The sequence below is a fragment of the Rattus norvegicus genome, chromosome 15, assembly GCF_036323735.1.
Source record: "Rattus norvegicus strain BN/NHsdMcwi chromosome 15, GRCr8, whole genome shotgun sequence".
NCBI classification, from domain to species: Eukaryota; Metazoa; Chordata; class Mammalia; order Rodentia; family Muridae; genus Rattus; species Rattus norvegicus.
The window spans coordinates 56,541,512-56,554,495 of record NC_086033.1 but is presented as its reverse complement, the minus strand read 5'-3'; the positions used below and the strand labels follow the sequence as shown (position 1 = coordinate 56,554,495).

The window sequence follows — 12,984 nt, the reverse complement described above, 5'->3', positions numbered from 1 at the left end:
TTCCTGTTCTACATCTACCTTACTACTGCCACAGCGCCGTCTCCCCCAGACCTGCAAGTTACAGAATGTCAGAGTGCCAGCATGTTGTAGAAGCTGCATAGTCTAACCTCTTGACCTCGTGACCAAATGCTGGAACCCAGGCTGGTGAGACAAGGACATATGGAAGTGTCACTGCTCATAGTAACTTGAGCTGAAATACCTTCATCGGTGACACTGTCCAGTAGACATCCAAGGCACACAAAAAATGTGATTTAAATGACCATGTTTAAACAGTTAAAAGAAACAAGAGAAAGCCCTTGCTATACATTATATTTAACTCTAGATAGGCAAAAATTATGACCCCAGTGTGTATTTGAGAGAAAACTGTCAAGACGGGACTGTTTATATCCTAGCATTTGTACTAAGCCTTTCCTACCAAGTCCAGTATGCGTCGTGCAGGGTCATGCCCCCCACGTAGGATCAGCCACACACTAGTGCTCAATGCCAACATGACAGCCACCGCTTTGATGTGCCAGCTCTGTGGCATTGGCATGCTCTATCTGTTGCTCCCTGGGTCTGGGCAGGTGTGCTTTTGGTAAAAAGCATTTTTTTGGGGGGGATGCAGTGGGCTGGTTCAGTGGGTAAAGAGACTTGTCACCAAGCCTGATGGCTTGAGTTCAGTCCGTTGGACCCACATGGTGGCAGGAGAGAATGGACTCCCATAGTTTTCCTCTGACCTCCACATGTGTTCTGTTGTGTGCTTACACACTAAGAGGAAACAAACAACAAACAAACATGAATAACATTTATTTGTGAAGCAGGCAAAGTAGACTAATGACCTTACTTAACCGTGCAGAAGTGATATATGGCCAGCCTTGATTAAGGTCATAGACTAAAAAGGGATTATTTTCCATCCATCCTCATTTATCTCTGATTTACTTTTATTTATTTATTTATTTTTGGATTAAAATAGTAGTGTTACTGTAGGTGATCATGTCGTGTCAGATTATTTTTAGTTATCAGTTGGGGAGAGAGTTCCCTGGAGAGCCAGATCTCACTCTTGAGCAGGAGGCCTTTGTTTTCCTAGTTACAGATTACCAATTTTTTTTTTTAAATAAAGTTGGGCACTCCCCGGAGCATTCAGAAAAGTCACCATTTAAGGCTTGAGTGCTGAGGAAATCACTCCGCCTACTGGACCCTAAGCATTGTTTGCTGGCTGTTTTGGAAAAGCTGTTTCAAGTGCTTTCCCATCAGAGTGTTCCGAACAGACCACTTCTAAGTGTGCACGAACATTCCAGAGTTAATGTCCACTTTAGAAACAAAGCTCAAATACCTCGGCCATCAGAAAGAAAGCAGTTGCTCCTTCTTATTTCTGCAAGGAAGGCAAGCTTCAAAACAGTGTCTTAGCCTTGCCATCACAACCACAACTACCTTAGAGTCTTAAGACAAACAGGATCTCATGTCAGCCATGGCCCCGCACGGGCAGCACCCTGCACCAGCTACTGTCCCACAGGGCCATTGCCCCACACCTGTGCTCCCTTCTCCCAGCACAGCCATCATCCTCCAGCATAGCTGTTGCCTCACCCAGCCATTGTCTTGCACAGCCATCTGCCTACCCAGCCAACACCCTGGGCAGCCAACACCTAGCCATTCTTCTTCTCGGACTGTGTGCATTTTCCGTCTGATGCAGGCACTGGTGCAGAGCAATGGATGGAATCCTTACTCTGTATCTGATCCTCTTAGAGTCACTACCGATAAGACAATCTAGAGCCTTCAGACTGCCTGGCCCACTCAGAATAGTTTCCTCACTGTCCCTCAAAAATTTATCTTGCAGCTTAGATATTGTATATGTGCGTGTGCACACGCTGCTTTGTGGGAAAAGAGAAGAGAGAAGGCTCATTTACTGAGCATCTGGATTCCTACTGAGCCCAGACTCTGGCCCCTTTGCTTTATTCTTTGAGGTAGGATCTCTCACTGACTGAGCTAGACTAGCTGTCCTGTCAGCCCCAGGAGTCTTCTAGTCTCTGTCCCTCCCCCAGGGCTGGGATTACAGGCAGCTGCTCCTGTTCCTAGCTTTTTAACAGTTGCTAGGGATACAAACTTCTACAAGCGTTTCACTGGCTGAGCCATTTCTGGAAATGTGGTTTTTCTGTACAATCCTGCTACAGATGAGGTGTCTCTGGTGAGAGGTGCTATATCAAGGCCACATGTTATAGTTAACTAGCATCTTTGAAGACTAGCATGTTAACAGCTCAGTAAAGTTGGGTCCTTTTATAGGTGAGACCTTTGCCAAGGACCCAGGATTTCCACACTGGTGCTGTGTACTGAGTGGCTTGCTGGCCTTGCTGGCCTTGTTTGCTTTCTCTCATGTCCTCCCCCACTCACTCCCTTATTGGGTGAGCATCCTGTCTGCCATGCAAAAGAACAGAGGGCCTGACTTAGGCCCTTCCTTTATAGTCAGGAAGCCCACCAGGCTGGATCCAGTCCTGCTCATAGGAAGGCACATCTCCAGGCCCTGACTAGACACCCAGGTTTTTACTTTTCAGTCATGTTTGGCTGTGTGGAGAATTTGAGCTAAGAGACTGATGACAAGCTTCTGGAGAGAGCCTTCCCCCATGATTTTGTGCCCGGTGACCTGCCTCTGTGGTAGGTGTGGGATTGTGTGCTAGCGTGTCTGCTGTAATCAGTTGTCTATTAGTGCTCTCTGGAAATGCCTTTGACCTTTCCTGGTTTCTGTGGAAACATAGGAGTTACTCAGGACCCCTCTGTGCCTTCCATTTCTGCCTTTATTATCAAGAACAGGGAGTGGAGCCTGTGTTTGTGGGTATATGGAAAGCTCTTAGGCATAGGTTCACAATGGAGAGGCCAGGGTGTGAGGAGATCATTCATTACATCAAAGGCTGCTTCTTTGAAGGGCTGAAGCTTAAGTTAATACACATTTTTTTTCTTTTTACAAGTTCTGACTGTAGGCATTGGGGGTTGTTTTATTACCAAAAAATGAAAATTGACATTACTGAGTACCACTTAATGTTCTCATTAACTTCTTGGGTAGTCAGTGGGTTTTCCTGGTATAGAGAAAAAAAATAGAAATATTTATTTATTTATTTAGTGTGTGCAGGTTAGGAAACTTTCAGGTCTGAGCCCCCTCCTTTGCGGGAGTGAGGCCCCTCCTCCTACCTTGTGGTTTCCAGGAGTCAGGGATTAAACTCAAGTCCTCAGACTTTTGCAGCAGGTGACTTTGGTCAGGTGACTGAGTCATCACTCTGGTGCTCATCCCTCCTTTTTATGTGTGCACACAAAGAGCAGGACCCTTGCCTGGAGTTGTACAGTGAGATATACAAAAGGCATTTCTGCGGGGGGCGGGGTCCACGCTGCTTGGAGACTGTTGATAATTTGCTTTTGCACCAATTACCTAAAGACCTAATTTTCTTATAGACCTTCTTCTGCTGGTTTTAGACCACGGCGTCCGTCCCTGAGTGGGGTTTAAGTCATTGTTAGGATCTAAACAATAGAGTTGGGTTAGCAAGTCCGTGAAAAGCTTATGTTTGAGTATTTAAATTGTTATAACTAGATCCCCTTCTCTGTCAGGATGAATTCAGTCAGCAAGTATTTGTAGCAGTTTCTCATGGTTCTCCTGCTGTGCGATTATGGTGTAACAGTTTCTCATGGTTCTCGTGTTGTATGATTGTGATGTAACAGTTTCTCATGGTTCTCGTGTTGTATGATTGTGATGTTACAGTTTCTCATGGTTCTTGTGTTGTACGATTGTGGTGTAACAGTTTCTCATGGTCCTCGTGTTGTATGATTGTGATGTTGTAATGTTGAATGTACAGCGAGTTAATGAGGCTCAGGTGGGTTATTCTCGAAGACAGTAGCTTGGGGCTGATAGAATATTCAGAAGGAATTAATTTGGATGTTCTAGTAAGTAAGTTAATGTAGAATTTACAATCTGATACTCTTTACTAATTACAAACATGTAAAACATTGATTGCTGTTTGTTTTAAAATTTATTTTTTAAATATTATTTTTTCCAAATAATCTTTTGAAACTCCCTAAGTTTGTACAGAAATGTTCTAGAGAATGAGGCCATTCTAGAAACATTGCTTATGAATTTTCAAGACTGAAACCTCCCCAGACATGGAGATAATTACTGCTTTTTCACACTCCTCCTTCCGCTAATTAGACATAAGTACCCTGGGGTTTATTTTTATGATGAAACTCATAACCTCTTTTAAATTTGGTTAGGTTCAGAGTCTCCTGGGAAATAGGATTTGCCCTGTTTTCACCATATTGAATATACAGTGGGCGATAGCCTGTCTTGGAAAATCCATTCCTATCAAGCCTGCTTGAGAAATCTATTCCTACTTTATTATATGTTGTATTATGCCTATCATATTATGGGAGGGGGACCTAACTCGTAGGAGTAGGGACGTAGAGTCTTATTAATATAACCGATCCTTGCCAGATACTCTTCCAAACCCGGACAGGCCTCTGTGCTTGAGTGTGTCCATGGGCGTCCTGTTTCTTAGATGGAAAGATTGAGATGCAGCACTGTCTTATGTGTGGTGAGCACATGCTGACTTTACCAGGGTGAGCTTAGATACGGCCTGCAGGAGCAGGGTTTGTTTGTTAAGGCCATGGTGTTAGGGGGTTGTGCTGGGGAGAATCATCCTGGCTTTAGGGGTCCAGCATACTTTGATGCTACCATAAACTTGGGACAGTTCACACACACACACACACACACACACACACACACACACACACACACACGCGCGCGTATATTCACTGTGTGTATATGTGTGTAATGGGGTTATATATACTTTTATATATATACATATATATATGTGTGTGTATGTATGTATATATGTATGTATTTTTTTTTCCTCTCTAAGAGTGGAGCAAAGCTGAGTTTGATTTCAGGAATGGCCATTCTGTGAGTATGTTGCCTAAACATTATTTTCTTTTAAGAAAAATAATCATATTCGTTTTGTCATTCGAGGCTGTGGAAATGGTCGATGTCACTTGAGATGAATCTCCACAAGCAACTTTTCCATGTAGTTGCTTATAAGACTTACAGAAACGTAATGTATACTTCAATAACAAGAATTCTCTCCTCAGACAGAAAATAATCCCTGCAGATTCTTCCTTCCCCCAAACCATGTCTCCACTTCCGACACTGTCAGTCCTGTGTCAGGCCTGATCTGGAGTCTGGAGGGCTGTAGCATGATCTCCTGTGACAGTGACCTCAGGCTGGTCTGGGTTCCATGCTTGTGAGGGCTGCTGTGAACCACAGTGGAGTAGACCCGGTGCTGATTCCTAACTTCGTTAAGGCATGGGGAGGTCCAGTTCTCACTGGAAGGCTTTGCTTTTGGGCTCTGTGGCTGATCAGCACCAGACCATCACCTAATTCTGACTTTATGTTCTTATATATTTTTGTCTCTGCAGATGTACTGGTGGTCATTTATTGTTTTGTGATTTTGTTTTAAACATTAGAGATGTGTGTGGCTTTTTTGGATCAGGACAAGGGCAGCAGCTAAGGTGGTACCCCTGAAAATTCTGTGTCCCTAATCTCTCTCCTCCTACTTCCTCCTCACATAGTTGAAGCTAGGAGAGTACAGTGTGTTAGCTACACCGTGCACACCCTTTCGATGGACTGCAGTCTTGGCACCAGTCTATGTGCTTCTGTGAAGCAGTGCCCATTGGGGATCACCTGGGGGCAAGGCTAGTGGATGGGGATCGATGACTGATGGAGCCTGGTCTCACAGGGATCCTGGTTGTGGGGGTGGAGTCCAGCAAGAGATCGATTTGTCAGTGATGCATTCATCTAGTCTGAAGGAAAGTAGAACAGAGTTTTGAACAAGGCCTTGGCGACCTCTGAAGTGAAAGGTTGCCTTGCAGGTTCATAGGTGACTGGGCTACATCATAACCCAGTGCTGTTTCAGTCTCCAAACTCATTCAGTCTCCCCCTGCTTGATATGCCACCTCACTGGGACAGCCTAGAGCCTGGATTTGTCTTCGGTTCTATAATAGCAAGTGGGACATGCATGGAATTTGACTGACATGTTAAACTATTCTGAGGTCCCAGACGCAAGGTACAAGGAGCCATAGTATCGTGGGGTGTCTACATCAGAGGGTATTAGAAATTTTATCCCTGCCTTATCCCTGGTATCCTGCTAGGAGATGGAGAGAACATGACATGGGTCCTTTCACCTGGGAACTTCCAGCTTTACAGGTGGGGGAGAAGAAGGGAGCAAGTAAATTACAGGTACACCCTGCCCTCAAAGGCAGAAGGAAAATACTCATTCTTGGCTATTGATCAGAGCAATACCCAAGAAGGAGAGGATCATGGGAATAGTTTTAACTTGAGGCTTGGGTCAAGCCATGAGTAATGAGTAGGAGGCCAGAAGGACAATGCCAGACCTTCCATACCAAGCAGGGGAGGAAGCCTGAATGAATTTGGAGACTGTGAAACGGCATTGGCCAACACTGAAACTTCAAGTGGTGAGTGCATGGTTAGAGCGTAGGATGTAAGGGAATATTCAGAGAGTGGCCCTGGAGGAATTGACAGACATCCTCACAGAGGCCGGGCCTTTCTGAAAGCTTATGTTGGTGAACAACAGAATGAAATCTGTGCTACGATAGCTCTGTCTGACAAGGAAGGATGGGGGTGGGAGTGGGAGGACGGGGTAGACTAACGGACGGGTGGATGGATGACAGAGGCAGCCAGAGAATGCTCTATGCAAGAGTCCCTCTTAGAGGTACCACACTTCAGACTGAAGGAGGTTCTAGGAATGTGAGAGAAGAGAGCTGAAGGGGGAGGGGAAAGGGAGAAAAAGGAGGAGGGAAAGAAGAGGAGGGGGAGGAGGAGGAGGAGAAGAAGAAGAGGAGCTGAAGGAAAGATGTGGGGGAAATAATGAGTCTATAGGATAAGAACTGCCTGTATTTTATGCGGCAGGAGCTGGTTCTAATCTAGGTTAGTGGGTTAGTGAAGGTGGCTAAATCCTCATGCCTCACAGACTTGCTTAACAAATATGTGTGCAGCCGTCAGCCGTAGCTTTCAGCCACATGGCAACAAGTCCATTTGAAATAAATTACATATCCAGTTGGTGGGCTAGTACTTCTCTGTGTAAGAGCTTGGTACGATGAGAAGCTATGTAACCTTCTTTCTAAAAGGTGGCTGGTAATTCCATCCTAATGTCAACTGGCACCTGCTTGCCTGGGGCCATAAAGCCACCTTTTCCTGAGCTGTGAGTAATAATATTGTCTGGTAAATTTGTGGTGGGAATTGAGTAAGGTCCAAGTACCTGAAAATCAAAAGCGCCAGAAACAGCTAGCAAAGGCTACTAATATCTTTTGTGCCCTCAAAGGAGATTGTGAAGCAAACTCCTTTTCTTCACTGTTGAGTCCCACTGACTAGGACCTGGAGAGCAGTATAAATGTATCATATAGAGTTGTCCAAGCATTTAAGTTCTTTGAGGAGAATTCACATGTAATGCTTGGGAAAAGGCATTTGCTATCCCTGTTTGATTCCCTGAAACCCCCTCCTCCTTTTGCTGCAGGATGTCAGCTGCAATGAGATCACAGCCTTGCCCCAGCAGATAGGCCAGCTGAAGTCTCTCCGGGAACTGAATGTCCGAAGAAATTACCTTAAGGTTTTACCACCAGGTAAGAAAGGAGGGCAGAGTGAAGAGAATGGGAGACATCACCTTTTTGGTTTACTTTTTGAGGAGTCGTGTGTGTGTGTGTGTGTGTGTGTGTGTGTGTGTGTGTGTGTGTGTGTGTGTGTGTGGTGTACATTGGTTGTTGTTAATAATTATAGATAATAATTAACAATTAATAATTAGTAGTTAATAATCTCACCGACAGATGTCAGAACAGTGATGGTCAAGTTGTAGTTTGAATCGAGGCTAGAGCAGCACACCCCTTAGTGGGACATACGTTAGCTGTTAACGGTCCACAGAGAAGGTAGTGCAGATAACAAGAAGGTATCTCTTCACTGTTCTGGGTTGTCCTTGCCAAGGCCTTTCTCTGTGGCTTACAGATGGTTGTCAGTCTACTTCCTGCCCCTCTCCCCCAACACATTATCTGTGTCTGTGTCCTGGTCTCTTTTTACTGTTATACCAGAGGATTAAACTCTATTGTAGTGCCCTTCAGGTTACTTAATTACCCCTTTAAAGCCTCATCTCCAAATACCATTGAATTCTGATGTATTGGGGTTAGGATTTCTATATCTGAATTTGGGGGCGTGGGACTTGACCAGTCCATATAACATGGTGGTGTGAATTCTTCTTGGACAGGCGTGTGATATTCTGGAACCTGAAGCTAACAGTGGAGGGGACAAGCTCAGTCCTGCAGATCCTGGCTATCAGGATTTGGGGATCTGGGGACACTGGTAGGGAACCCACAGTGTCTGCATTCTGCCTCTGTGTGAGGGTGATACTACAGCCGAGTCCTCCCTGCACTGAGGCCACAGTCACTAGTGCCAGCGATGACCCTACAGCTTTGCATGGACACTTGGTTCCCCTGATCCTAGCATTGTCAGTCCCAGTATCCCCGAGACAGCCCTGTCGTGGGCTCTTGCAGTATGTCCCTGTTGTCCAGGGCACGAGGGTTTAAGCATGTAGACGTATTTACTTAGAAGTTATAAGTGCTTAAGGGGTCTGAAGGAATAACTTGATGTGTTAAGTCCTTGCTCCATAAGCCTAGACATATGTTTGGATCCCTGGCGTTCATATAAAAGCCAGGCGTGACCTGTAACCTTAGCACTGAGGAGGTGTGGAGATAAACGGATCTCTGGAGCTCACTTGTCAGTCAGCCTGGCCAAGCCAGTGGGCTACAGGTTCAATGAGAGACTGGCCTCGTTCACTGGCAACACGACATAGCCCAGAATCACTTGAAAAAGGAGTTGTCTTTATCAGGTTGGTTTGTGGACATGTGTGTGAGAGAGCCTTGATTGCTAATTGATGTAAGAGGTGTGGGTGGCACTGTCCCTACGAAGGTGGTCCTGGTCTGTCTATGAAAGGCAGCTAAAGGCAGAGAGCGAAGCAGCAAGCAGTCTTCCTCCATAGTTTCTGCTAACAGTGAATGGTGTGATCTGCAAGGTGAATGAAGTAAACCCTCCCCTCTCTAAGTTCTCCTCCCAGTTGCTTTTCACCAGCGCTCTTTATCAGAGACCGAAGGGAGACTCAGAGCACAGACCCTGTCTCAAATATTGAAGCAAACTAGAACAGACAAAAGAAAGAGCAAAAGAGAAAGACACCTGATGGCCAACTCTGCCTTCTACATGTACACACATGTGCATAGATAACATGTGTGCACGGGTGCGAGTGCACACACACATACACACACATGCACGGTTATGGGTCAGGAATGAGTAGATGGGAAGCTGAGTGCCAAGTACTTCTTTGACAAGTACTCTACTTTCCAGAGATTGTGTTGACTTCAAAAATATACTTTAAAATTTTGTATTAGTTCTTTGAGAGTTTCATACAACATGAGTTGATCAAATTACCCCATTCCCTAATTCTTATTTAATACAACCCTGCCTCCCTGCCCAGCCACCTTTGTGTCCTATTCATCATTTTTGTTGTTGTTTAACTCAAGACCAATTTGTGCTACCCAAGTATTCTTGGATGTATGGCTTTCCATAGAAGCATGGCCAATTTACCAGGGGCTGTACTTTTAGAGAAAATTCTCTGACTCTGTCTCTGTCTCTGTCTCTGTCTCTGTCTCTTTCTCTGTCTTTCTCACTCTCTGTCTCTCTGTCTCTCCTCTCTCTGTCTCTGTCTCTCTCACTCACTCACTCACTCACTCACTCACTCACTCACTCACTCACTCACTCTTTCCCTCCCCCAGCAGCTAACAGTTGCCTATCACTCCACGGCAGGGAGTAGGACTTCATGCACAGTTTCCACCTCACGCTGAGATTTGGCCTTGCATCCATGCTGTGTGTCCTGTGGCAACTGCTGCGAGTTCCTGTTGAGCCACTCTGCTGTCTCCAGATGCCACTGTTTCCCTATAGTTCTCCACCGTCTGTGTCTTCTGCTCTTTCTCACCCTCCCTTCCTCAATGATCCCCAAGCTTTGGGATGAGAGGATGGAGTATATTGTTTCCATTTAGAGCTGAGTCTCTCATTCTCTTGGCCTTGGCCATTTGCAGTTCATCCACTGCCTCTCAGATAAGGGTTGAGAGATGTCTTGAACTGTGGACATAATGATAAGTCACTGGGAGTCAGTTTAATACAGTGTCAAGTTTTGACAGAACACGAGGAGATTCTGCTTTAGGGCCTATTACCTAACAAGCCATCTCTAATGCTGCTAGGTATAGTTTTCACCTTGTGGGGTTGACTTAAATCCAGTCAGAAAGTGCTTTATTATGATGATTGATCTATTATTAGTCTATGATGTTTGAGCCACTATTATCCCAGTGGGCATGCCTTGCCAGGCCAGGGTATGATTGATGATTACATGTTTCCCTGGTAGCCTGCATAGCACTTTCAAGCTCTGTGAATGGTAGCCAAGTGGGGATGACACTTCCAGGTCAGCACCAGCTTGATTTCACTGTGTTCACACATGTGGCATCTTCAGAAGCAGGGTCTTAACTGTCAAGTTCTGGAGAGTAACCAAGAGCATTGGAAATAGCTCGTATTGTTTGAAGACCAATGGGCCCTTACTGGCCAACAACTCCAGAAGAATTACCCATTCTTGGCATTGGGCTTTTGCTTTGTTACCCTCTGGTGTCTACTAGAGGAACATTGTTGTCTCATTAAAGGTTATAATTAACCGTTTAACTCTACATATATACGTAGACACATGTAGGAAGCTTCTGCAGTAGCAGATTTCCATGGAGTCTTTTGAAAGGCATCTCAGTGCAAAATTGCACATTTGGAAGCAGTTGGTGTGTGGTTCATTTGGCAGTTATTAGTGGCACTTTGAAAGCTGCCTGGTTTTTGCCATCCTGTTACTGCTTGTTCCAGACATGGAAACAGCTCCCGAACCTGTGTGGAGGAGCTCTGTAAAATGCAGTGTGGAGGGCTCAGGTGTCTGCCCCTGTTTCTCACCTTACTCACGCTGGCTTACATTCAAGGAAGAATTAGAAAATACCTCTGCATAGGAGTCATTGCCTTATCTGAGGTGAGCTCATATAAGGGGATGGACTTTTTTCATTCATTACCACACGCTTTCATTTTCTTTTGCGTGTATAAAACCATTTTCCCTAATTGTAATAAAAAGCAAATAATGCTAATGATAACTACAAACAAAATTTTAACTCACAGCACATCTGTGCAGCACAGCCTTTCAGGCATGAAGAAGCCCCACTGCATTTAAGTGCCTGCGATAACCATTGTGGAAGTGTCAGAAATGACTGGACCCATTTCCGAAGGGAAAGCCTATTACACTGTCGTGTGGCCCAGGGGAGGAGGGACCACCTGCAGAGCCTGGGTTTCTGTTTTTCTTACTGCCTTCTCTTTCACTGTAAGAACACTCTTTTCTAAAAGGATCAGTTACAACTTACTCCTCCTTTCATAATCATGTACTCTCAGCTATGATATTTTAAAATATACCCAAAGCTAAAACTTAAGTTTACAGGGAATGTTTTTATTTTAAAAAGAAAAAAGATGAATATCAAGTTTCTTTTTGCCTCAATCTAGAGAGCTCTGTTGACAAGTGTTGATGGCACCTGGCTGCCATGAGTGACTTTCCTATTTACTTACATTTGTTCTCTTGGGGACTTTCTTTCTCCTCATATGTTTTCAATTTGAGGAGAGGGAAAAATAGAAGTTTGCAGTCCAGTTACCCCAGTCAGTTGTATGTGGTTTTACTACAGGAAGCCATACTCTGTACTTTTAGGACAGGAGGGCAGGGGACTGAAGTAGTTATTTCTTGCCTTTCTTTGACCGGAGAGAGGAATATGGAGATCCTCCTCCCCTCCTCTTCCTCCTCCCTTCTTCCTCCTCCTCTTCTTCCTCCTCCTCTTCTTCCTCCTCTTTTCTTCCTCTTCCTCCTCCTCTTCTTCCTCTTCCTCTTCCTCCTCCTCCCCTCCTCCTCCTCTTCTTCTTCCTCCTCCTCTTCTTCTTCCTCCTCTTCCTCTTCTTCCTCCTCCTCTTCCTCCTCCTCCTCCCATTCCCCTTCTTCCTCCTGCTTCTGTGCTGCTTTTCCTCCTTTTCCCTCCTGTTTCTCTTCCTTTCCTTTCCTCCCTTCCTGTTCTTCCTTTTCCTGTCTGACTCCTGCTTCCTGTTTTCCTGCTTCTCCTCTTCCTCTTTCCCTCCTCCCCTTCTTCATTTCTCTATCAGTTCTACCTCTTGACCTTTTGTGGGTCAGTCTTGTGAGACTGTCACTCCCTCCTAGGCATGGCTTCTGTGAGACTGTCGAGCCTTTCTTCCTCTACATTACTTGTTGGAACCAAAGGACAAGGAAGCAGCTGTCGTCCAAAGTATCCCTTATCTGCTTACCTGGGAGTTCTCTACTGCCCCGAGTAGCCAGTCCTCTAGTGACGAATCAGAGTCCTCATTTTAGTTGGTAAAAGTTTCTGGGAACACTTGCTGTGTAATAGCTATTGTCTAGAAAGCCCCCTTTCTTCTAGCAAAGGAATCACACAAGCCATGTCCCACAGAACACAGAGTCTCATCAAATTTAACATCACTGAGATAGCCTAACTTTGAAGTCATCCTGCCCTGGGAATCCCCATCCTTTTTAGCTGGTCTGCAGACTGTAACATGAAAGTTCTAACCACGCAGATTTGTTTTTGTTGCTGGTGTGTGTGTGTGTGTGTGTGTGTGTGTGTGTGTGTGTGTGTGTGTGTGTTGCTTGTTTGATTGTCAAGTTGACACAAGCTAGGCAATCTGGGAAGAGAGCCTTAATTGAGAAAATACCTCCACCAGATTAACTAGTAGGCAAGTCTGTGGGGCATGAATTTTTGATGTGGGGGGCTCACCCACTGTGGGTAGCTCCATCCCTAGGCTGGTGGTCCTAGGTGCTATCTATCGGAAAGCAGGCTGAGCAAGCC

At 45.1% G+C, this 12,984-nt stretch overlaps 1 protein-coding gene across 11 annotated transcripts in view; it reads left to right on the top strand.

The window, feature by feature from the left end:
* The window catches only part of Lrch1 (leucine rich repeats and calponin homology domain containing 1), a 189,799-nt gene that overhangs the window by 104,706 nt on the left and 72,109 nt on the right, over positions 1 to 12,984 (top strand). For all 11 annotated transcript variants that reach the window (XM_063274585.1, XM_006252312.5, XM_006252315.5 and 8 more), the window contains one exon: positions 7,539 to 7,644. In XM_063274585.1, the coding sequence (XP_063130655.1) occupies positions 7,539 to 7,644 (106 nt within the window). The remainder of the gene's footprint in view (positions 1 to 7,538; positions 7,645 to 12,984) is intronic.